At 46.3% G+C, this 25297-nt stretch overlaps 1 protein-coding gene across 1 annotated transcript in view; it reads left to right on the top strand.

Moving 5' to 3' along the window:
- Positions 1–25297, top strand: part of LOC139272935 (collagen alpha-1(XII) chain-like) — a 317348-nt gene that overhangs the window by 43678 nt on the left and 248373 nt on the right. The window contains exons 10-12 of the mRNA XM_070889065.1: positions 3277–3879; positions 6009–6281; positions 22867–23139. Coding sequence (XP_070745166.1) covers positions 3277–3879; positions 6009–6281; positions 22867–23139 — 1149 coding nt within the window. The remainder of the gene's footprint in view (positions 1–3276; positions 3880–6008; positions 6282–22866; positions 23140–25297) is intronic.

Below are 25297 nucleotides of genomic sequence, written 5' to 3' on the forward strand. Positions count from 1 at the left end.
GCTGCTTTCATATGATGAACAGTGGTGTACATTAAAGGAGATATTTCACAACTCTCAAGAAAAATATATTCCAGTGAGGAGGAAAGGGTGTAAGAGAAAAGATAGCCATCCGTGGCTAACTAAAGAAATAAAGGATGCTATCCAATTAAAAACAAGGGCATACAAAGTGGCTAAAACTAGTGGGAGGACAGAAGACTGGGAAGCTTTTAAAAGCCAGCAAAGAACAACTAAAAAAATGATTAAGAAAGGGAAGATAGACTATGAAAGTAAGCTAGCGCAAAATATAAAAACAGATAGCTTGAGTTTCTATAGGTATATAAAAAAAAAGGGTAGCTAAAGTAAATGTTGGTCCCTTAGAGGACGAGACCTGAGAATTAATAATGGGGAACATGGAGATGGCAGAAACTCTGAACAAATATTTTGTATCAGTCTTTACGGTAGAGTATACTAACAATATTCCGACAGTCGATAGTCTGGGGGCTATTGGGGAGAGGAACTTAACACAATCACAATCACTAAGGAGGTGGTACTCAGTAAGATAATGGGACTAAAGGCAGATAAATCCCCTGGACCTGATGGCTTGCATCCTAGGGTCTTAAGAGAAGTAGCAGCAGGGATAATGGATGCATTGGTTGTAATTTACCAAAATTCCCTGGATTCTGGGGAGGTACCAGCAGATTGGAAAACTGCAAATGTAACACCCCTATTTAAAAAAGGAGGCAGACAAAAACCAAGAAACTATAGACCAGTTAGCCTAACATCCGTGGTTGGGAAAGTGAAAATGTTGGTGTCCATTATTAAAGAAGCAGTAGCAGGACATTTGGAAAAGCAAAATTCGATCAGGCAGAGTCAGCATGGATTTATGAAGGGGAAGTCACGTTTGACAAATTTGCTGGAGTTCTTTGAGGATGTAACGAACATGGTGGATAAAGGGGAGCCAGTGGATGTGGTGTATTTGGACTTCCAGAAGGCATTTTGCCACATAAAAGGTTACTGCACAAGATAAAAGTTCACTGGGTTGGGGTAATATATTAGCATAGATAGAGGATTGGCTAACTAACAGAGAACAGAGAGTCGGGATAAATGGTTCATTCCCTGGTTGGCAACCAGCAACTAGTGGGGTGCCGCAGGGATCAGTGCTGGGACTCCAACTATTTACAATCTGTATTAATGACTTGGAAGAAGGGACTGAGTGTAACGTAGCCAAGTTTGCTGACGATACAAAGATGGGAGGAAAAGCAAAGTGTGAGGAGGACACAAAAAATCTACAAAAGGACATAGACAGGCTAAGTGAGTAGGCAAAAATTTGGCAGATGGAGTATAATGTTGGAAAGTGTGAGGTCCTGCACTTTGGCAGAAAAAAAATCAAAGAGCAAGTTATTATTTAAATGGAGAAAGATTGCAAAGTGCCACAGTACAGCGGGATCTGGGGGTACTTGTGCATGAAACACAAAAGGATAGTATGCAGTTACAGCAAGTGATCAGGAAGGCCAATGGTATCTTTGCCTTTATTGCAAAGGGGATGGAGTATAATAACAGGGAAGTCTTACTACAGCTATATAAGGTATTGGTGAGGCCACACCTGGAAAACTGCGTGCAGTTTTGGTTTCCATATTTACGAAAGGATATACTTGCTTTGGAGGCAGTTCAGAGAAGGATCACCAGGTTGATTCCGGGGATGAGGGGGTTGACTTATGAGGAAAGGTTGAGTAGGTTGGGCATCTACTCATTGGAATTCAGAAAAATGAGAGGTGATCTTATCGAAACCTATAAGATTATGCGTGGGCTTGACAAGATGGATGCAGAGAGGATGTTTTCACTGATGGGGGAGACTAGAACTAGAGGGCACGATCTTAAAATAAGGGGCCGCCCATTTAAAACTGAGATGAGGAGGAATTTCTTCTCTCAGAGTGTTGTAAATCTGTGGAATTCGCTGCCTCAGACAGCTGTGGAAGGTGGGACATTGAATAAATTTAAGACAGAAATAGATAGTTTCTTAAACGATAAGTGGATAAGGGGTTATGGGGAGCGGGCGGGGAAGTGGAGCTGAGTCCATGATCAGATCAGCTATGATCTTATTGAATGGCGAAGCAGGCTCGAGGGGCCGCATGGCCTACTCCTGTTTCTATTTTTTATGTTCTTTTTTTGTGCCTGTGCTCAAACACAGAATAAAGGGTCAGAAAAATAGACAATCTTTGCAGAGATGCTTTGAGAGTCATGTAGTTCAGTTGGTTGAGCTTTTGAGGAGGATAAAGGGAATAGCACATCTAGGGAGATCTATGAAAACAAAAGGTACATAGGAACAGGAAGAGGAGCAAAAACTGAAGTCAATAGGGATCAGAGGAAAAACGCTCCACTGGCTGGAGTCATACCCAGCACAAAGGAAGATGGAAGGTGGTTGCCGGAAGCCAATCATCTCAGCCCCAGGAGTTCCTCAGGGCAGGTTTCCTAGATCCAACCAATTCAGCTGCTTCATCAATGACCTTCCCTCAATCATAAGGTCAGAAGTGGGGATATTTGCTGATGACTGCACAGTGTTCAGTGCCATTCACAACTCCTCAGATAATGAAGCCAGCCTGGTAGCACTTACTTCTAAACCATAAGATTTTGGGTTTAATCCAATCTAGTATGTAGGCAAATGACAGACAGGAAAGGCGCACTGGTGCATCTAGCCTATCCCATATAGCTGTGATGCTTTATGCAACCTATATTTGACCTCAGGAGACCCTGTGGTCTTAATGGGAATTAGAGGGCTACACACAGCCATGTCTTTGCACCAGAATAATATACCACGTGATCTTCTGCTAGAGGCCTTTAAGATTATGAAAGGGTTTGATACGGTAGATGTAGAGAAGATGTTTTGTGGGGAGACCAAAACTTGGGGCCATCAATATAAGATAGTCACTAGTAAATCCAATAGGTAATTCAGGAGAAACGTCTTTACTCAGAGAGTAGTGAGAATGTGGAACTCGCTACCACAGGGAGTGGTTGAGCTGAATAGCATAGATGCATCTAAGGGGAAACTGGATAAGCATGTGAGGGAGAAGGTAATAGAAGGAAATTATGATAGGGTGAGTTGAAGAGGAGTTGGAGTAGGCTCGTGTGGAGCAAAAACACCAGCACGGACCAATTAGGCCGAATGATCTGTTTCTATGCTGCACATTCTGGTTTCCATGGTACTTACGAAGAACTCACAATAAGCTATCCAAGAGCGCCGAAAACATTTTTTTATTACAAAATAGTGATTGTGGATTTTATCTCTTTTGACTCCTACAGAATGTACCCTGGACTCCAACGCACAAGCTGATATTGTCCTATTGGTGGATGGCTCCTACAGCATTGGCCTGAGCAACTTCGCCAAGGTCAAGGACTTCCTGGAAACCTTGGTCAAGACATTCCAGGTGGGCTCCGATCGCATCCAGATCGGGCTGGTCCAGTACAGCCGGGAACCACATACAGAGTTCAACCTTAACAAGCACACATCGCTGCAGGATGTGGTCCGGGCCGTCCGCAACTTCCCCTACAGGGGGGGCTCCACCAATACAGGCAGGGCCATGGCTTATGTGAGGGAGAAGGTGTTCGTCCCCGAGAAGGGGGCCAGGCCCAACGTGCCGCGGGTGATGGTGCTGATCACGGATGGCAAATCCTCCGACGCCTTCAAGGCCCCTGCTATGAAGCTGCGCGACGCGGGCGTGGAGGTCTTTGCGGTGGGAGTCAAAGACGCAGTGTTCAGTGAGCTGGTGGCCATCGCCTCACAACCCGAAAACACCCACGTGTACCAGGTGAACGACTTCGACTCCTTCCAACGTGTGTCAACGAAGCTGACGCAGACGCTGTGTCTCCGGATCAAGGAGGAGGTGAAAGCCATCAGAGAGCGGGGTGAGTGAGAGGGCGGGATCTCACCGCCACGGCTAGAAGCATTCAAGTTGTGTCATCGGAGCACAATGTTCACGTGCAAATAACACTCAAAAAACACAAAAACATTCTCGAGCACTAGAGCAAAACGGTCGGTATTGCATCGACTGCACGCTATATGCCCAATATTGGATCAATGGAACCGAATATTGGGCGGGGCCTAGAACAGGCGTCGTCACCAATATGAATTTCTATCCCGAGCACTGTTTCTTTCAGAGCTTACGTAGGAAATCTCTCTTCAACTTTTTAAATGCCTCTTCGAACCAAACACGTGATAACTGCACCCAAAATGGTGGTGGTGAGCTGCCTTCTTGAACCGATGCAGTCCGTGTGGTGTAGGTACTCCCACAGTGCTGTTAGGGAGGGAGTTCCAGGATATTGACCCAGCAACCATGAAGGAACGGCGATATATTTCCAAGTCAGGATAGTGTGTGACTTGGAGGGGAACTTGCAGGTGCTAATGTTTCCATGCACCTGCTGCCCTTTAGGTGGTAGCAGACATGTATGGGAGGTGCTGCCAAAGAAGCCTTGGCGAGTTGCTGCAGTGCACTCTGTATATAGTATGCATGTAGTCACAGTGTGCTGGTGGTGGAGGGAGTGAATGTTTAAAGAGGTGGACAGGCTGCCATTCAAGCTGGCTGCTTTGTCCTGAATGGTATCGAGCTTATTGAGTGTTGTTGGAGCTGCACTCATCCAGGCAAGTGGAGAATATTCCATCCACTCCTGACTTGTAGGTTGTGGAAAGGCTTTGAGGAATCATGAAGTGAGACACTCGCCGCAGAATAACCAGCCTCTGACCTGATCTAGTAGTCTTGGCATTTATGTGGCTGGTCCAGTTAAGTTTCTGGTCAATGGTGATCCCCCCCAGGATGTTAATGGTGTGGGGATTTAGAAAAACATAGAAACATAGAAAATAGGTGCAGGAGTAGGCCATTCGGCCCTTCTAGCCTGCACCGCCATTCAATGAGTTCATGGCTGAACATGAAACTTCAGTACCACATTCCTGCTTTCTCGCCATACCCCTTGATCCCCCTAGTAGTAAGGACCTCATCTAATAGCTTAAAATATCTAAAATATTTTACACAAATGTATTAACATGTAAAACGGCTAATATTGCACAGTGCCAATTCCAGGCAGGAATGTCTAACGCGTGATTATTCTGAATGACTTTCTTCTCTGAACTATCTGCCAGAATTGGTCACCAAAGAGTGAATTTTCTCCTTACATTTTTATGAGAACAGTTATGATTTTTCTTTCACTGATCAGCATTTGATTTTCATTTTATAAATGATGAAGTATATATTAAACTGTCTCTACCCAGTAAAAGATCAAGAATCAATGAACTTTAAGTGAATGTGACACTGCAGATCTATGGAGTCAGGAACTATCCCAGTTCTTGTCACCAAAACTAGTATCGAACTTTGGTTAGACCACTCTTGGAGTTTTGCATACAGTTCTGGTCACCATATTATAAAAAGGATATAGAGGCACTGGAGAGGGTGTAGAGAAAATTTACAAAGATGATTCCAGAAATGCAAGGGTATACCTATCAGGAACGGATGATCAGGCTGGGTCTCTTTTCTCTCGAAAAGGGAAGGCTGAGGGATGACCTAATTGAGGTTTTTAAAATTATGAAAGGTTTTGATAGAGTAGACACAGAGAGAATGTTTCCGCTTGTGGGGAAGAGCATAACCAGAGACCATCAATTTCAGTTAAGTCTCCAAGAAATCAAATAGGGAATTCAGCAGGAACTTCTTTACCCAAAGAGTGGTGAGAATGTGGAAATCGCTACCATAGGGAGTGGTTGAAGCTAACAATATAGATGCATTTAAGGGGCGGCTAGATAAGCACATGAGTGAGAAAGGAATGGAGGGTTATGCTGATAAAGTTAGATGAGGAAAGACGGGAGGAGGCTCGAATGGAGCATAAACACTAGCATGGACTGGTTGGGTCAAATGGCCTGTTTCTGTGCCGTATATCCTATGCAATCCTATGAAATTCTTGATAAGCCTCACCCACTGAAATTTTTTTTTTAAAAGATTGATTAGTCCAACAGAATTGGTAATAATTGGTGTCTCTTTCTCTAATCGTAGCCTTCACACCGGCCAAGGATTTGAAGACCTCTGAGGTGACCTCTAGTAGCTTTCTAGTGAGCTGGACGGGAGCTGGCCCAGATGTGCTATCGTACCTATTGAAGCATAAAGTGGCAGTGGGTGGTGACTTTATCTCCATCAGATTGCCTGCAGACCAGACAACTAGAGTGCTGACCGACCTCCTGTCTGAAACTACCTACTTGGTCAATGTGATTGCAGAATATGCCGAAGGCAGCAGCCGTCCTCTAAAAGGAGAGGACACCACCCTCGAAGGTATAGTACTGCTGTGGTTTACGGTAGTGGTTATGTTACTGGACTAGTAATCCGTAGGTTCAAATCCTACCGTGACATTTTGAGAATTTAGACTGGAGATAAAAAGCTGGTATCCGTAAAAGTGACCAAGGAACCCAACTATTCACCAACTGTCCTTTATGGAAGGAAACCTGCCATCCTTACCTCGTCTGGGCCTAGATGTGACTCTAGACCCACACCGACTCTTTACTGCCCTCTGAAGCCACTCAGTTACCACCACCTTCTCAGGGTAACTAGGGGTGGTCAATAAAAAATCCAGTCTTGCCAGGGACGTCCACGTCCCGAATAAAAATGTTAAAACCTCTTACATATTTCGCTATCTTCTTCAAAGGGCGTTACACTTCTCCTTCTGTCATATAAACATCAAAGTTTAAATTTTCATGAAAACAGTAATGATTTTTCTTTCAATGCTCAGTACTTGATTTTCCTTTTATAAATGATGAATTATAGATTAAACTGCCTCTACCCAGTAAAAGAATAAGCATAGGGAAGTGGAAATCTGAGATTGATAGATTTTTGTTGGGTAAGGGTATTAAGGGCTATGGAGCCAAGGTGGGTAGATGGAGTTAAGATACAGATCAGTCATGATCTTATTGAATGGCGAAACAGGTTTGAGGAGCTGAACCGCCTCCTCCTGTTCCAATGTTCGAGAATAACTTGTGTGTTGAAACATCAATATGAATATAAATATCAGTACCATTATAAATGTTTCAGTGATGATGTTGGCATGAATGACATGACCTGTGACACTATCTATAGTCAGTGGACTGTGTGCTGTGGGATGGAGCCGCACACAACAGGGAGTTCCAGGTGTGATTTCAGCTCCTTGTTGAGTTAGCAGATTTCAGCCAGGCACCCCAGTGGGTCACAACAACTGCCCTCAGTAGTCCTGGTTGGTGAGCGGGTAAATCAGCACGGTTCATCCTCCTGAGTTTGTCCATTGAACCCTTGGTGGGAAATATGTGCGTGTATGTATGTGTATGTGTTTGTGTGCATGTTTGTGTGTGTGCATACGTTTGCGATTGTGTGCGTGCGTGTGTGTGTATGTTTGTGTGTGTGCTTGTGTGTGCACGCATGTCCGTGTGCATGTGTCTGTGCGTGTGCGTGTGTGTGTTTGTGTGTGTGTGTGTGTGCATGTGCACGCATGTGTATGTGTTTGTGTATGCGTGTATGTGCGTGTGTGGGCATCATGTGTGAATGGGATTGAGCTTGGATGCGGTGCCACCCCCACAGTTTAATTGCCCGCTGCCATTCAAGGTCCAGAAGATCGGACTGAAAGCTCACAGAATGTTACTCTGGCTGAGTCAACGTCCTCAGTGTAGAAACGTGGGTGGGGAGGGGAGGTGAGGTATTGGCATAAAGAAACAAACGGCATGCTACGTGTATTATATTTTGGAGAAAATACTCATTGCTGGAATGAACTCTGCATAAATTGAATTTACTGTGAATACAGGCAGATTCAGTCCAGATGAAGCCTTGGAAGGAGACCATGTGAATCGTCAATAGAATAAAAACGTGTGTATGTGTGTGTGTGACCATCTCTGGCCTGGAGCGGATGGTCCAGATAAATACTTTCATTGGCATCTTATCAATGACTCATTTCAGCTTTTTAGTCCCTTTCCGATTCGTATGAATGTCAGGGAAAAGAAAAGTTAATAAGGCATGTAATGGCCGCCCAACACAGATTGTTTCTGTCATTTCTTCTGCTCTCAAACTGCATGGATAGAGAATTGGCTGGCTAACAGAAAGCAGAGAGTCGGGAGAAATGGGTCCTTTTCGGGTTGGAAATCGGTGGTTAGAGGTGTACCACAGGGATCGGTGCTGGGACCACAACTGTTTACAATATACATAGATGACCTGGAAGAAGGGACAGAGTGTAGTGTAACAAAATTTGCAGATGACACAAAGATTAGTGAGAAAGCGGGTTGTGTAGAGGACACAGAGAGGCTGCAAAGAGATTTAGATAGGTTAAGCGAATGGGCTAAGGTTTGGCAGATGGAATACAATGTCGGAAAGTGTGAGGTCATCCACCTTGGGAAAAAAAACAGTAAAAGGGAATATTATTTGAATGGGGAGAAATTACAACATGCTGTGGTGCAGAGGGACCTGGGGGTCCTTGTGCATGAATCCAAAAAAGTTAGTTTGCAGGTGCAGCAGTTAATCAGGAAGGCGAATGGAATGTTGGCCTTCATTGCGAGAGGGATGGAGTACAAAAGCAGGGAGGTCCTGCTGCAACTGTATAGGGTATTGGTGAGCGCACCTGGAGTACTGCGTGCAGTTTTGGTCACCTTACTTAAGGAAGGATATACTAGCTTTGGAGGAGGTACAGAGATGATTCACTAGGCTGATTCCGGAGACGAGGGAGTTACCTTATGATGATAGATTGAGTAGGTTGGGTCTTTACTCGTTGGAGTTCAGAAGGATGAGAGGTGATCTTATAGAAACATTTAAAATAATGAAAAGGATAGACAAAACAGAGGCAGAGAGGTTGTTTCCACTGGAGACTAGAACTAGGGGGCACAGCCTCAAAATACGGGGGAGCCAATTTAACACCGAGTTGAGAAGGAATTTCTTCTCCCAGAGGGTTGTGAAACTGTGGAATTCTCTGCCCAAGGAAGCAGTTGAGGCTTGCTCATTGAATGTATTCAAGTCACGGATAGATAGATTTTTAACCAACAAGGGAATCAAGGGTGACGGGGAGCGGGCGGGTAAGTGGAGCTGAGTCCACGGCCAGATCAGCCATGATCTTGTTGAATGGCGGAGCAGGCTCGAGGGGTTAGATGGCCTACTCCTGTTCCTAATTCTTATGTTCTTATGTTCTTATGTAATTTCAAGCCGACAGCAGTGCGCGGACACTGCCAAATGGCCTCTTTTATTTATTCACGGGATGTGGGCATCATTGGCAAGGCCGGCATTGATTGCCCATCCCTATTTGCCCTTAAGAAGATGGTGAGCCGCTGCAGTCCATGTGGTGAAGGTACTCTCACAGTGCTGTTCGGGAGAGAGTTACGAATTTGACCCAACGATGATGAAGGAACGGAGTATGACTTGGAGGGGAGGTGGTAAAGTGCAGGGTCGCTGATTTTTTCACATGATGATGCTGATGTTTTGGGTATGGGTTGCCTTACATAAAGCACACACGTTAAACCAAAGCCCATCCTGCACAGCTTTCTTACGGGATGGGTGGAACTGAATAGAATGAATTTAACTTTGGTTCTTCAATATGGTACAAGCTTGGCTCCTGATGTGTTGATTGTGGTTCACTATTGTCGAACTGCACTGGCGCCCCCAGATTTTTCAATTACTTCCTACTCCCTCCCACTTCAGCATTCACCCTTCACTCATACATCCTTTGCAAACACTCCCTGCTCCCAATCTCCACTTCCCCCGACATTGCCCCCTCCCCAATCTCCACTCCCCCCGACACTGCCCCCTCCCCAATCTCCACTCCCCCGACACTGCCCACTTCCCAATCTCCGCTCCCTCCGAGACTGCCCCCTCCCCAATCTCCACTCCCCCTGACACTGCCCCTCCCCAATCTCCACTCCCCCGATACTGCCCCCTCCCCAAACTCCACTCCCCCGACACTGCCCCCTCCCCAATCTCCACTCCCCCGACACTCCCTGCTCCTAATTTCCACTCCCCCCGACACTGCCCCTCCCCAATCTCCACTCCCCCGACACTGCCCCCTCCCCAATCTCCACTCCCCCGACACTGGCAGACATTTAGAGACCGCATGGATGAATTACAACCATTGTACATTCCTGTCTGGCGTAAAAATAAAAAAGGGAAGGTGGTTCAACCGTGGCTATCTAGGGAAATCAGGGATAGTATTAAAGCCAAGGAAGTGGCATACAAATTGGCCAGAAATAGCAGCGAACCTGGGGACTGGGAGAAATTTAGAACTCAGCAGAGGAGGACAAAGGGTTTGATTAGGGCAGGGAAAATGGAGTACAAGAAGAAGCTTGCAGGGAACATTAAGGCGGATTGCAAAAGTTTCTATAGGTATGTAAAGAGAAAAAGGTTAGTAAAGACAAACATAGGTCCCCTGCAGTCAGAATCAGGGGAAGTCATAACGGGGAACAAAGAAATGGCAGACCAATTGAACAAGTACTTTGGTTCAGTATTCACTAAGGAGGACACAAACAACCTTCCGGATATAAAAGGGGTCAGAGGGTCTAGTAAGGAGGAGGAACTGAGGGAAATCTTTTTTAGTCGGGAAATTGTGTTGGGGAAATTGATGGGATTGAAGGCCGATAAATCCCCAGGGCCTGATGGACTGCATCCCAGAGTACTTAAGGAGGTGGCCTTGGAAATAGCGGATGCATTGACAGTCATTTTCCAACATTCCATTGACTCTGGATCAGTTCCTATTGAGTGGAGGGTAGCCAATGTAACCCCACTTTTAAAAAAGGAGGGAGAGAGAAAGCAGGGAATTATAGACCGGTCTGCCTGACCTCAGTCGTGGGTAAAATGATGGAAACAATTATTAAGGATGTCATAGCAGCGCATTTGGAAAATGGTGACATGATCGGTCCAAGTCAGCATGGATTTGTGAAAGGGAAATCATGCTTGACAAATCTTATGGAATTTTTTGAGGATGTTTCCAGTAAAGTGGACAAAGGAGAACCAGTTGATGTGGTATATTTGGACTTTCAGAAGGTTTTCGACAAGGTCCCACACAGGAGATTAATGTGCAAAGTTAAAGCATATGGGATTGGGGGTAGTGTGCTGACGTGGATTGAGAACTGGTTGTCAGACAGGAAGCAAAGAGTAGGAGTAAATGGGTACTTTTCAGAATGGCAGGCAGTGACTAGTGGGGTACCGCAAGTTTCTGTGCTGGGGCCCCAGCTGTTTACATTGTACATTCATGATTTAGACGAGGGGATTAAATGTAGTATCTCCAAATTTGTGGATGACACTAAGTTGGGTGGCAGTGTGAGCTGCGAGGAGGATGCTATGAGGCTGCAGAGTGACTTGGATAGGTTAGGTGAGTGGGCAAATGCATGGCAGATGAAGTATAATGTGGATAAATGTGAGGTTATCCACTTTGGTGGTAAAAACAGAGAGACAGACTATTATCTGAATGGTGACAGATTAGGAAAAGGGAAGGTGCAACGAGACCTGGGTGTCATGGTACATCAGTCATTGAAGGTTGGCATGCAGGTACAGCAGGCGGTTAAGAAAGCAAATGGCATGTTGGCCTTCATAGCGAGGGGATTTGTGTACAGGGGCAGGGAGGTGTTGCTACAGTTGTATAGGGCCTTGGTGAGGCCACACCTGGAGTATTGTGTACAGTTTTGGTCTCCTAACTTGAGGAAGGACATTCTTGCTATTGAGGGAGTGCAGCGAAGATTCACCAGACTGATTCCCGGGATGGTGGGACTGACCTATCAAGAAAGACTGCATCAACTGGGCTTGTATTCACAGGAGTTCAGAAGAGTGAAAGGGGACCTCATAGAAACGTTTAAAATTCTGACGGGTTTGGACAGGTTGGATGCAGGAATAATGTTCCCAATGTTGGGGAAGTCCAGAACCAGGGGTCACAGTCTAAGGATAAGGGGAAAGCCATTTAGGACTGAGATGAGGAGAAACTTCTTCACCCAGAGAGTGGTGAACCTGTGGAATTCTCTACCACAGAAAGTAGTTGAGGCCAATTCACTAAATATATTCAAAAGGGAGTTAGATGAAGTCCTTACTACTAGGGGGATCAAGGGGTATGACGTGAAAGCAGGAAGGGGGTACTGAAGTTTCATGTTCAGCTTTGAACTCATTGAATGGCGGTGCAGGCTAGAAGGGCTGAATGGCCTGCTCCTGCACCTATTTTCTATGTTTCTATGACACTCCCTACTCCCAATCTCCACTCCCCCCCGACACTGCCCCCTCCCCAATCTCCACTTCCCCGACACTGCCCCTCCCCAATCTCCACTCCCCCCGACACTGCCCCTCCCCATTCTCCACTCCCCCGACACTGCCCCTCACCAATCTCTGCACCTGCGACACTGCCCCCTCCCCAATCTCCACTCCCCCGACACTGCTCCCTCCCCAATCTCCACTCCCCCCGACACTGTCCCCTCCCCAATCTCCACTCCCCCCGACACTGCCCCCTCCCCAATCTCCACTCCCCCAGACACTGCCCCCTCCCCAATCTCCACTCCCCCCGACACTGCCCCTCCCCAATCGCCACTCCCCCGACACTGCCCCCTCCCCAATCTCCACACCCTCCGACACTGCCCCCTTCCAATCTCCACCCCCCCCGACACTGCCCCCTCCCCAATCTCCACTCCCCCTGACACTGCCCCTCCCCAATCTCCACTCCCCCCGACACTGCCCCTCCCCAATCTCCACTCCCCCCGACACTGCCCCCTCCCCAATCTCCACTCCCCCCAACACTGCCCCCTCCCCAATCTCCACACCCTCCGACACTGCCCCCTTCCAATCTCCACCCCCCCCGACACTGCCCCCTCCCCAATCTCCACTCCCCCTGACACTGCCCCTCCCCAATCTCCACTCCCCCCGACACTGCCCCTCCCCAATCTCCACTCCCCCCGACACTGCCCCTCCCCAATCTCCACACCCTCGACACTGCCCCTTCCCAATCTCCACTCCCCCCGACACTGCCCCTCCCCAATCTCCACTCCCCCGACACTGCCGCCTCCCCAATCTCCACTCCCCCCGACACTGCCCCTCCCCAATCTCCACACCCTCGACCCTGCCCCCTCCCCAATCTCCGCACCCGCGACACTGATCTTCCCCACTCTCTGCTCCCTCTGACACTGCCCCTCCCCAATCTACTCACCCCGACACTGCCCCCTCCCCAATCTACTCACCCCGACACTGCCCCCTCCCCAATCTACTCATCACCGACACTGCTCCCTCCCCAATCTCCGCTCTCTGTCCCCCCGATGCTGCCCCTCCCCAATCTCCGCTCCCTCCGTCTCTGCCCCCTTCCCAATCTCTGCTCCCTCTGCACCAACATCAGTGGCAGTGCTTTCGGACATCGCACCCCTGCCAATTTGCAACTCTCTAGATCCCAGGACCATATCATCTTCCTCCCTTTTTAAAAACTTTCTAAGACCCTTCTTTTCACTTTTGCAAATGCCTCCATCCACTAACTTTGTCCTTTTATTTAATTTCTCCCCCTGCTTTACAAAGTGCATTAAGATATCTTTCTGATTTTGAGGAGCATTGTCGAAATTTAACATTATTGTGCCCAAATTCGTATTCCACCGCCCCTTGTTATTTCCAGCTTTCTCCCCTCATCCCCTGAAGTTAGCAGTTCATGAAGGGAATAGCTACAGAACTATTGGAAGCCTTCTGTACTGTTCCTTTGTGATGAATCTTCATCAGTGAGCTTCGATGATGAATGTTCAACTGTAATAGGCAGTCCTGTCTTTATCCTGTTTTTATATATGCACACATATGTCAATGCGCACACATATGCCGATGTACACAAATTCCAATGTACACAGATGCCAATGCACACACATGCACATTCACACTTGCCAAGGCACACATGTGCCAATACACACATGCTAATGCACATACATGCCAAACACACACACATGCACATTCACACATGCCAAGGCACACACGTGCCAATGCACATATTTGCACATTTCACATGCCAAGGCATGCAAACGCACACACATGTCAGCACACACGCTAATGCACACATGCATCAACGCACATGCGCACATATTTTCGAGGTGCGAGCCACCGAATAATGATCAAAAGTGAGAAGCCGAACTGTTTCTTCCTGCGTCTAATCTGGGATGCCGAGACTAATTAAAACATTTCAGTACAACTTGACTGAGATTGAACGCCTACTCTGTACATCACATTGACGCAACACACTGTCCATTTACTCATTGACTAACCCCCTGAAAGGCTTGTTGTTGTTTACACCGTTGCTTTACATAACTGCTGATTTTCCTACTCATTTAAACTGGGCATCTATGGAAAAAAAGAACAGTGTGAACTCTGTATGTATTGTCTCCAGGGGCCCATTGCAATCATCCCCTGGCAGCCAACACCAAATAAAGCTGACCCGTCCAATCTCAATAACACAACATCTTCTGCAAGCCTTGTGCCCCAGACACGCAAATCTTTTGTTTGGAAATGTGGACGAATACGTAAATTTGCAAGTGAGCTGACTGTGGGGGAGAGGATGGTGGGGTGGGGGGTGAGGGGAGGGAGGGGGTGGGGCGGCGCGGAGAGAAGAATTACTTTCATTCCTGTCAGCAAAGCAGAACATCAAGTACTTCTTAGCTTAAACTTAAGAAGGAACACTGCCGTCAACTGTGAAATTTAATTGTCAGAAGCATTAGAAACCACCACTTTGCGTCAACATCGCAGCAAGACAAGGAAAAGGCCACATCTGCTGGATAAAAAAGGTGCGTGCCATCAGCAGATGCAGATCTTGGATGGAGAGCCTGTCTTGCATTCTTCCACGTAGCATGTATCTACCAACAAAAAAGAAACTAAACAAATTGAGATTGCTCCAAAATGAGCTTTCACAAAACAAGGAGCCGACACAGACTGCGTCACTGGGCTGTGCCCACTACGGAACCTATTCCGCCATTCTGTCAATGGGTAGCACTCTCACCTCTGAGTCAGAAGGTTGTGGGTTCAAGTCCCACTCCAGGGGCTTGAGCATAAAACTCTAGGCTGACACTCCCAGTGCAGTGCTGAGGGAGTGCTGCACTGTCGGAGGTGCCATATTTCGGATGAGATGTTAAACCGAGGCCCCATCTGCTCTCTCAGGTGGATGTAAAAGATCTCATGGCACTATTTCGAAGAAGAGCAGGGGAGTTATCCCTGGTGTCCTGGCCAATATTTATCCCTCAATCAATGTAACAAAATCAGATTTTCTGGTCATTATCACATTGCTGTTTGTAGGAACTTGCTGTGGGCAAGTTGGCTGCCGAGTTTCCCATATAACAACAGTGACTACTCTCCAAAAGTATTTCATTGGCTGTAAGGCGCTCGAGATGTCCGGGAGTCATGAAAAGGGCCATATAAATGCAAGTCTTTCTTTCATTCTTTCGATCAGATCATGGCTGATCTGCACCTTAACTCCATCTAGCCTCGCCCAAACGTATTTGTACACCCAAGCACCCCGTGACCTAGATTCCATGCTTGACCTAAAACCCCTGTAAGCCTCCGGTGGGATAGTGTAGTGATGAGGATTTGAGACCAGTAACCCAGAGGTCACACCATCAAGCTCCACTGAGGTGAGTTATGAAACTGATTTCAGTAAGAATTCATAGCCTTGTATCGGGGTAAAATCGGGTGTGAAAGTTTCTGGGTTGTTTTAAAAACCCAGCTCAATATTCTCCTTCACGGAAGGGAGCCTTCTGCCCCTAATATATTCTGGCCTCTATGTAACTCCTAATACCATCTGAAATTGGCATTGTAAGTCACTCGGGTCTATTCCGTGTCACTACGAAGGGGCTGGGCAATAATTGTTGTGATGCTCACACTCCGAGATCAAATTAACAAAAAAAAGAGTCAAGGGTGGTGTGCAGAATTGTGTCAGGCTGGAATGTGTCTACCTGTGACTTGCATGTACCAAGAAAGCAAATATGTTTGGCACAGTTCGATTGAAAATAATGGATTATGACAAAAATAATTTGTTTAGGGAACACTCCAATAATATTTTCTCAGCACATTCGCTGTAGAAACGGTATTCGTACCAGAAGGACGTGATATTTATACAATCTGTTTAGTTAATCTCAATAAACACTCAGGACATTATGGCCGTGTTATTTTTTTATTCGTTCACGAGATATGGGCATCACTGGCAAGTCCAGCATTTATTGCCCATCCCGGATGAGAAGGTGGTGGTGAGCCGCCTTCTTAAACCGTTGCAGTCCGTGTGGTGAAGGTACTCCCACAATGCTATTAGGGAGGAAGTTCCAGGATTTTGACCCATCGATGATGAACGAACAGGTGATATATTTCTAAGTCCAGGATGGTGTGTGACTTGGAGAGAAGTAGCAGGTGATGGTGTTCACATGCGCCTGCTGCCCTTGTCCTTCTAGGCGGTAGAGGTTGGGGGTTTGGGAGGTGCTGCCGAAGAAGCCTTGGCGAGTTGCTGCAGTGCATCTTGTAGATGGTACATACTGCAGCCACGGTGCGCCAGTGGTGGAGGGAGTGAGTGTTGAAGGTTGTGGATGGGGTGCCGATCAAGCGGACTGCTTTGTCCTGGATTGTGTTGAGCTTCTTGTGTGTTGTTGGAGCTGCACTCATCCAGGCAAGTGGAGAGTATTCCATCACACTCCTGACTTGTAGATGGCGGAAAGTCTTTGGGTAGTCAGGAGATGAGACACTCGCCACAGAATACCCAGCCTCTGACCTGCTCAGGTAGCCACAGCACTTATGTGACTGGTCCAGTTAATTGGTTGTTCTCATGTGTGAAGCACTGACCACACTTGATCAGTTCCGCTGGGCAGGCCGCATGCCAGACATGAGACTCCCAAAGCAAGAGCTCTACTCGGAACTCCTTCATGGCAAATGAGCTAAGGGCGGACAGAGGAAACATTACAAGGACACCCTCAAAGCCTTCCTGATAAAGTGCGGCATCCCCACCGACACCTGGGAGTCCCGGGCCAAAGACTGCCCTGAGTGGAGGAAATGCATCCGGGGGGTGCTGAGCGCCACGAGTCTCATCGCCGAGTGCACGCAGAAAACAAGCGCAGGCAGCGGAAGGAATGGGCAGCAAACCTCTCCCTTACCCTCAACAACTGTCTGTCCCACTTGTGGCAGGGACTGTGGCTCTTGTATTGGACTGTTCAGTCACCTAAGGAGTCATTTTAAGAGTGGAAGCAAGTCTTCCTCAATTCCGAAGGACTGCCTATGATGATGGTTGTTCTCAATTGACATAAATGCCATTTTTAAGGGTAAATTTGTCATTGTCGTTATTTTAATACAGGCATTATCCTGCTTGGTCGAATTTGGTACAAATGCGTCAAACATGTACAGAACTGTGGAATGTTGCTGCACAGTAACGGGCCATTGAATCTGTGCTACTTTGCTCAGTGTCTCCTCTTCCTCATTACTCGGGACTGACACAAACAGCAGGGCTCAGAAGTGATCCTCCTGTAGACCTCCAATAATCATTGCCGTGGATCAATTATCTGCTCTCTGGTCCCAAGCTAGTTCGATCCAATTAATTAATGGGGATGCACTAGAGGTCAGAATTGGAGGAGCGCCGAGATCTCGGAGGGGTGTAGGGCTGGAGAAGGTTACAGAGATAGGGAGAGGCGAGGCGGCGGAGGGATTTAATCACCAGAATTTTTAATTTGGGCAATGGGAGCCAATGTAGGTCAGCAAGCACAAAGGTGATGGGTGAGCGGGACTTGGTACAAGTTAGGATATGGGCAGCCAAGGTTTGGATGAGATGAAGTTAATGGGAGGCCGGCCAAGAGAGCATTAGCTAACTTCAACAGAAGTCTGGGAGCAGATCGCCCAACTTCCCTACTTGGTCACATGAAGTCAATGGTATGTACAGAATGGGAGAAAGAAAAAAAATAGAATCATAGAATGGTTACAGCACAGAAGGAGGCCATTTGGCCTGTCGAGCTCGTGTCGGCTCTCTGCAAGAGCACTTAAGCTAGTTCCACTCCCCCACCCTTTCCCTGTGGCCCTGCAAATGTTTTCCTTCAGGTACTTATCCAACTCCCTTTTGAAAGCCACAATTGAGTCTGTCTCCACCACCCTTTCAGGCAGTGTATTCCAGATCCTAACCACTCGCTGCGTAAAAATGTTTTTCCTCATGTCGCCTTTGGGTCGTCTGCCAATCACCTTAAACTGTGCCCTCTGGTTCTCCACGCTTCCACCAATGGAAACAGTATCTCTCTATCTACTGTCTAGACCTCTCATGATTTTGAACAAATCTCCTCTCAACCTTCTCTGCTCTAAGGAGAACAACCCCAGCTTCTCCAGTCTATCCACATAACTGAAGCCCTTCATCCCTGGAACCAGCTGGGAACTAATAGGAAAGTTCACACACTTGTTTGAAGATTAAAACTTTCTGCATCATTAATGCAGTTGGATATTGTTTGACCAGAATCCAGTTTTAGTGTCCAACTCACATCGGCAACAGACCAAGAATTATCCTTGGAACTACAGGGTGAACCTCCCTTATTCAGAACTCTCTTATCCGGAACCACTCCTCGTTCAGAATCATTCCCGGCCACCGGGTGGCGCATGCGCAGAACTCCGACTCCCGCAATCGCTGGCCTGACCTCGCGATCCACCGCCCCCCCCCCCCCCCGCATGATCTCTCTGCCGCACTCCCAGCCCCAAGCCAGCCAGCCCTGATATCCCCTTGCTCAGTACCTGCACCATCCAATTTAACAGGACCACCCCTCATCCGGAAAAATTTCTTATCCAGAACAGGCCAGGTCCCGAGAGTTCCGGGTAAGGGTGGTTCAACCTGTATTAAACCTTCTCTTTCACGAGTCCAGATACTTGTGATGACACACAGCCTGAGCTGAACCATTAGCAGCTACCTCAATGGGCCCAAGTTTCCACACGATAAAAAACGGGCGCCCCTCCGAGCTGGGCGCCTGTTTTTCGCGCCTAAAACAGCGCCGGAAAAAAAACTCGCGATTCTGGAGAGCCCTGCAGCTCCTTGTCTGTTTGGCGCGGCGCCCAGGGGGGCGGAGCCTACACTCGCGCCGATTTTGTAAGTGGGAGGGGGCGGGTCCTATTTAAATTAGTTTTTTTCCTGCCGGCAACCCTGCGCATGCGCGTTGGAGCGGTTGCGCACGCGCAGTGTGAAGGAAACATTGGCACTCGGCCATTTTTGTAGTTCTTTGTAGCTGTTTAATTTTTGAACATTTTTTAATAAAAGCACATTGCCATCAGCACATCAGCACTGAGGCTTCCTGCAGCCTTCTCACTGTCTCCTTCCCGTCCGCTGTCGGGAACGTCTTCCTCCCCCACCCGCTGCGTTCGGGCCCGCCCGCCGTCGGGAACGTCTTCCTCCCCCCCCCCCCCCCCCGCTGCATTCGGGCGGGCGGGCGGGCGGTCGGTCGGTCGGTCCCGCACTCCCTCCCTCCCGCCCGCCCGCCGTCGGGAACGGCTTCCTCCTCCCCCCCCTGCCGTCGGGACTGAATGAACAAACTTGTGAGGCTGGCTGAAGCACTTTCATACAGGTAGGAAGATGGTTTATTTAATCTTTTCTTTGCTTATAAATGTTTATTCAGGTTGGATTTATTTGTATAATATTTGTAGAAGTATAAATAAGGATTTATTGTAGAATTTAATGACTTCCCTTCCCCCCCCCCCCCCCCCCCCCCCTCCAGTTCCGGACGCCTAATTTGTAACCTGCGTCTGATTTTTTAATGTGTAGAACAGGTTTTTTCAATTCTTCAAAAATCTTCAATTGCTCCATTCTAAGTTCGTTTGGTGTACGTTTTCACTGTGGAAACTTTGAAATCAGGCGCCAGTGGCCGGACACGCCCCCTTTTGAAGAAACAATTCTGTTCCAAACTAGAACTGTTCTACCTGACTAGAACTGCAGAAAAAAAATGTGGAGAATTGCAATTTCTAAGATAGTCCATTCTCCACCAGTTGCTCCTAAAAATCAGGCGCAAATCATGTGGAAACTTGGGCCCTATAACTTAACCCGTGACCTTACCTATCTTTCCCTCATGGCTTTCTATACCTTCCTGTGCAGCTCCCCTACACCTCTTCGCAAAGATGGGAGATTCATGCTAAAATCTGCACCTGCTTCATGAAAAGCACACAGAGAATCAAACATCATGTTTCCTCTGGCTGGGAAGTATAGAACAAGGGGCCAAAGTCTCAGAATAAGCAGTCAGCTATTTAGGACTGAGATGAGGAGACATTTCTTCACTCAGAGAGTGGTGAATCTTTGGAATGCTCTACCCCAGAGGGCTGTGGAGGCTCAGTCATTGAGTATATTCAAGACAGAGATTGATAGATTTTTGAATATTAAGGGAATTGAGGGGTATCGGGTAGTGCGGGAAAGTATAGTTGAGGTAGAAGATCAGCCATGATCTTATTGAATGGTGGAGCAGGCTCGAGGGACCGAATGGTCTATTCCTGCTCCTACTTCTTAAGTTCTTATAAAAAAGTATATAATTTTTCAGACTGAATGATTGAATCCCTGAATGTTCAGTTCTCCTAACCCAGGCATTCATATCGCTCTGTTAATAGCACCTATCTGGTGAATATGGCAGTTAAGGGATTGACAATGAACCATCAATATTATTATAAGGTACAGAATTGGCATTACTCCAAGGAAGTCATGCTAAACCTTTATAAATTCCTGGTTGGGTTCCAGCTGGAGTAGTGCATCCAATTCTGGGCACCACACTTTCGGAAGGATGTCAAGTTCTTGGAGAGGATACAGCGGAGATTTACTAGAATGGTACCAGAGATGAGGGACATTAGTTAATGTGGAGAGACTGGAGAAGCTGGGATTGTTTTCCTTAGAGCAGAGAAAGTTAAGGGAAGATTTAATAGAGGTGTTCAAAATTATGAGGGGATTAGATAGGGTGATTAAGGAGAAACTGTTTCTCGTGGCAAAAGGATCAGGAACCAGAGAAAGAACAGGAGAAGTGGGACTAACTGGATAGCTCTTTCAAAGAGCCGGCACAGGCACATTGGGCCGAGTGGCCACCTTCTGGGCTGTACAATTCTATGATAATCTTTTGGGAGCAAGTGCAAGTGTTTTCCAATATACACAGACTGGCGCGTATCCTGGAATACAGTCTATGCTTCACACTTAAAGTCATTGATGTGCTACAAATGTTTTTAACTTTTCATAATTGGAATGAATCAATGTAAATAACAGAGGAATGAAGTGCTGAACAATGATCAGATAATTGGAATTGAGAGCAGACTGTATCTTGTAACGTAGTATAAAATACACAAGTTGGCGCTACTGCAGACCTGTCGGGTTGTCGATCAGGTCCAAGTGTTAAACCCATCCGACAACCCTCATTTTGGAATGTACCTTTTGGGAGGCAGCGCGGGGAGGGGTGGGGGGCTGGGATTAGGCATGAATTGCATTTACTCATAACTTCAAAGCCTTGCCTATAGCGCCACCCAAACGCGTCATTCTGCTGAAGCAGAGAGGTTGGAATGTTATACAAACATATAGGGCTTCAGTGCAAACCGGTATCTATCCAGTTAACAAACAATGCATGCAACTCATTCACTTTATTTACAGACAAGAAAAAAAATCACAATAGGGTCTTTTTTTGTTTTTTCAAAAGAGATGTATGTTAAAGTACTCATTTCTGCTGGCTCCAACACAAGTAACATTATCTTGGCTCCAGTTCTAGGTGTAATGGGGGTCTGCAAACTTCTTTTGCCAAATGTATCACTGGAATATCATATATAAATCATGGAACAGTCAGTAAGAGAACCCTCCAATGCGCAACTTTGCACTAGGGTACAGCAGCGCACTGCTGTATTTCTTGATTAACTATGGCCTTGAGATACTCTAGGAACACATGGGGAGAGGGAGTCAGCCATTATGTTGTTCAAACATATTGCCAAATCCATTACATTAGCTTGCGAGTTGCACAAGAGTATAGTGTAATGTCCTAGGACAAAGTTGAGCGTCCTAGCCTTCACATAATTGCTCGTTCAGGGCTGGATAAGAATACAGAAAGGATCCCGGGCTTTAACAGCTAATCAGTATCAATAGAGAATTGGATATATACTCGAAGAGGAAAGATTTGCAGGGCCCATTGGGAGAGAGCAGGGGAGTGGGACTAATTGGATAGCTCTTTAAAAGAGCCGGCACTGATACGATGGGTCAAATGGCTTCCTTCTGTGTAGCATGAACCTATGATTCAATTTTTAATAATGGATTATTTTTTAAGATCAGCCATTCAATCCTTTGACTAATTCAATTTAAAGTTAAGATTGCAAATATCACTGTCCATTGCTCGGACATGGAGCCATCTCTAAAGTATAAATGTACATTGGTAGCTTTATCCCAAACGAATCCTCTAAAATTGTCTGTGGGTATGTAACAATGTAATAATAAAATAATAAAGATGATGTCTCCACTTGTGGGGTAGTCCAAAACAAGAGCTCATAAATATCAGACAGTCATTAATAAATCCAATGGGGAATTCAGGAGCAACATCTTTACTCAGAGAGTGGTGAGAATGGGGAAATCGCTACCACAAGGAGTGGTTAGAGCGAATAGCATAGATCGCAGACGATATTTATCCCTCAATCAACATCACCAAAAACGGATTATCTGGCCATTATCGCATTGCTGTTTGCGGGAGCTTGCAGTGTGCAAATTGGCTGCAGCATTTCCTACATAAAGGAGAAAGGAATAGAAGGTTATGTTGATAGGGTGAGATGAAGAGGGTCGTGTGTAGCATAAACACTGGCATAGACCAGCTGGGCCGAATGGCCTGTTTCTGTGCTGTAAATTCTATGTAATATGTACCCGGCCATAAATGCCGATGCCCCTTTTAGTCTAACCCGTGTTTTGTTGTCTGTGGACTTAAGAATGCTACTTTTCTGTGTTTCCCCGCAGAGGTTGGTTCGCCGGGTAACTTACAGGTATTTGACGAAACCTTGGACAGTTTCAAGGTCAGCTGGTCAGCTGCTCCGGGGAATGTTCTTCGATATAGACTGGAGTACGTCCCAGTGCTCGGAGGGGAGAGTAAAAAAGCGACTGTTGGAGGGCTGGAGACATGGACAACCCTTGAGAACCTGCTCCCAGACACCAAATATTCTGTGAAGGTTGCAGCCGAGTACCGATCTCTTGTTGGTCAACCGCTGATTGGAGAAGGCACTACTAAAGAAGGTACAGCTTGCATCAAAATATTGAAGTTGTAATTAGTTGGGAAAAGTTTAGCAATCATGTTAGAATTAAAAAGTGTTATATCATAGAGTAGTATCACAACCTTTCGGTTTTTTGTCACAATTTAGATGTCACATTTTACTGTAGATACAAAACTATCTGAAAAAGTAAGAAAGCCAGTTGTTTACTCCTGAGGGTAAAGTCTCAGAGATCCCCTCGTATCTCATTTCCTGGTAAGTAGATCATAACATAAGAATATAAGAACATAAGAATTAGGAGCAGGAGTAGGCCATTCGGCCCCTCGAGCCTGCTCTGCCATTCAATAAGATCATGGCTGATCTGCGACCTCAACTCCACTTTCCCACCAGATCTCCATATCACTTGATTCCCTGAGAGTCTAAAATTCTATTTATCTCAGCCTTAAATATACTCAACGATTCAGCATCCACAGCCCTTTGAGGTAGAGAATTTCAAAGATTCACAACCTTCTGAGTGAACAAATTCCTCCTCATCTCAGTCCTAAATGGCTGACTCCTTATCCTGAGAACATACCCTTAGTTCTAGACTCCCCAGCCAGGGGAACAACCTCGCAGCATCTACCCTGTTAATCCCCCTCAGAATCTTACATGATTCAGTGAGATCATCTCTCATTCTTTTAAACTCCAGGGAGTATAGGCCCAATTTATTCAATCTGTAGATAACACCGATAGCTGATTTCCTAATAATTAAATGTTGGTTATCATAGAATCATAGAAATTTACATCACGGAAAGAGGCCATTTTGGCCTATCATGTCCGTGCCGGCCGACCAAGAGCTATCCAGCCTAATCCCACTTTGCAGCTCTTGGTCCGTAGTCCTGTAGAATACGGCACTTTAAATGCACGTCCAAATATCTTTTTTTGAATCACTCAATTGACTTGCACTTATTGCACCATGATTATTATGAACAAAGCACGGTAAACCAACTCATCAAGGCCATGTACAATCTATTCTGTCAAGGTCTGCACCCAACTCAGTTAGTGCTTTGAGGAAAGATTCTGAACAGTCTTGCTCTACACTCAACTCCTCCAAGAGCAACTTAAGCAGCAGTGCAGAATGTCTAACATGATGTCGTACATTAGACCACTTTGACAGGTTGCCTTCCTTGCCATGAAATTTCCACGGTCTCAGTTAGTAGGGATTACAAGGAGTTTTGAGGAGCCAGGAGCTCACTGGCTGTCGAAGACTACTAGGAAACCCACTGTCATCGCGTAAAGAATCCAGCGCTGAACTAAACCATCCTTTATACATTTCACAGCAATATATGAGAAAAAGTAAAGAGCCACTGAAATTATATCAAGCCTGTAACCTCATCCCTGGATGTTGCAAGCCAGTCAAATATCATTCTTATTATTTGTGGCATCAACTGAAATTCTGTGTTAAGATTACTGCCCTATAATCATCCCTAGGTACCTGCTATTATATACCAATGCTTAACATGTGTGCAGCCAAGCAATGTGTTTGATAATAGAAGGAGATGAGTGGAAAATTATACAGTGTTATTCTTATTAGATGTCCAGTAACTGTCATCCCTTTCAAACTTTTAACAATTTTATCTGCCAAAAATTGCAATTCACTAGCGAGGAGTGGGTCATAGAACACAAGAACATAAGAAATTGGAGCAGGAGAAGGCCATTCGGCCCCTCGAGCCTGCTCCGCTATTCAATAAGTTCATGGCTGATCTTCTACCTCAACTCCACGTTCCCACCTGATTTCCATATCCCTTGATTCCCTTAGTATCCAAAAATCTATCGATATCTGTCTTGAATATGCTCAACGACTGAGCATCCACAGCCCTCTGGGGTCAGAGATTTCTAAAGATTCACAACCCTTTGAGTGAAGAAATTTCTCCTCATCTCTGTCCGAAATGGCCGATCCCTTATTCTGAGACTATGACCCTGGTTCTAGACTTCCCAGCCAGGAGAAACATCCTCCCTGCATCTACCCTGTCAAGCCCTGTAAGAATTTTATATGTTTCAATGAGATCACCTCTCATTCTTCTAAACTCTAGAGAATATAGGCCTAGTTTACTCAATCTCTCCTCATAGGACAATCCCCCCATTCCAGTAATCAGTCCAGTGAACCTTTGTTGCACTCCCTCTAAGGCAAGTATATCCTTCCT

This window comes from Pristiophorus japonicus, chromosome 9 (assembly GCF_044704955.1).
Source record: "Pristiophorus japonicus isolate sPriJap1 chromosome 9, sPriJap1.hap1, whole genome shotgun sequence".
Lineage (NCBI taxonomy): Eukaryota > Metazoa > Chordata > Chondrichthyes > Pristiophoridae > Pristiophorus > Pristiophorus japonicus.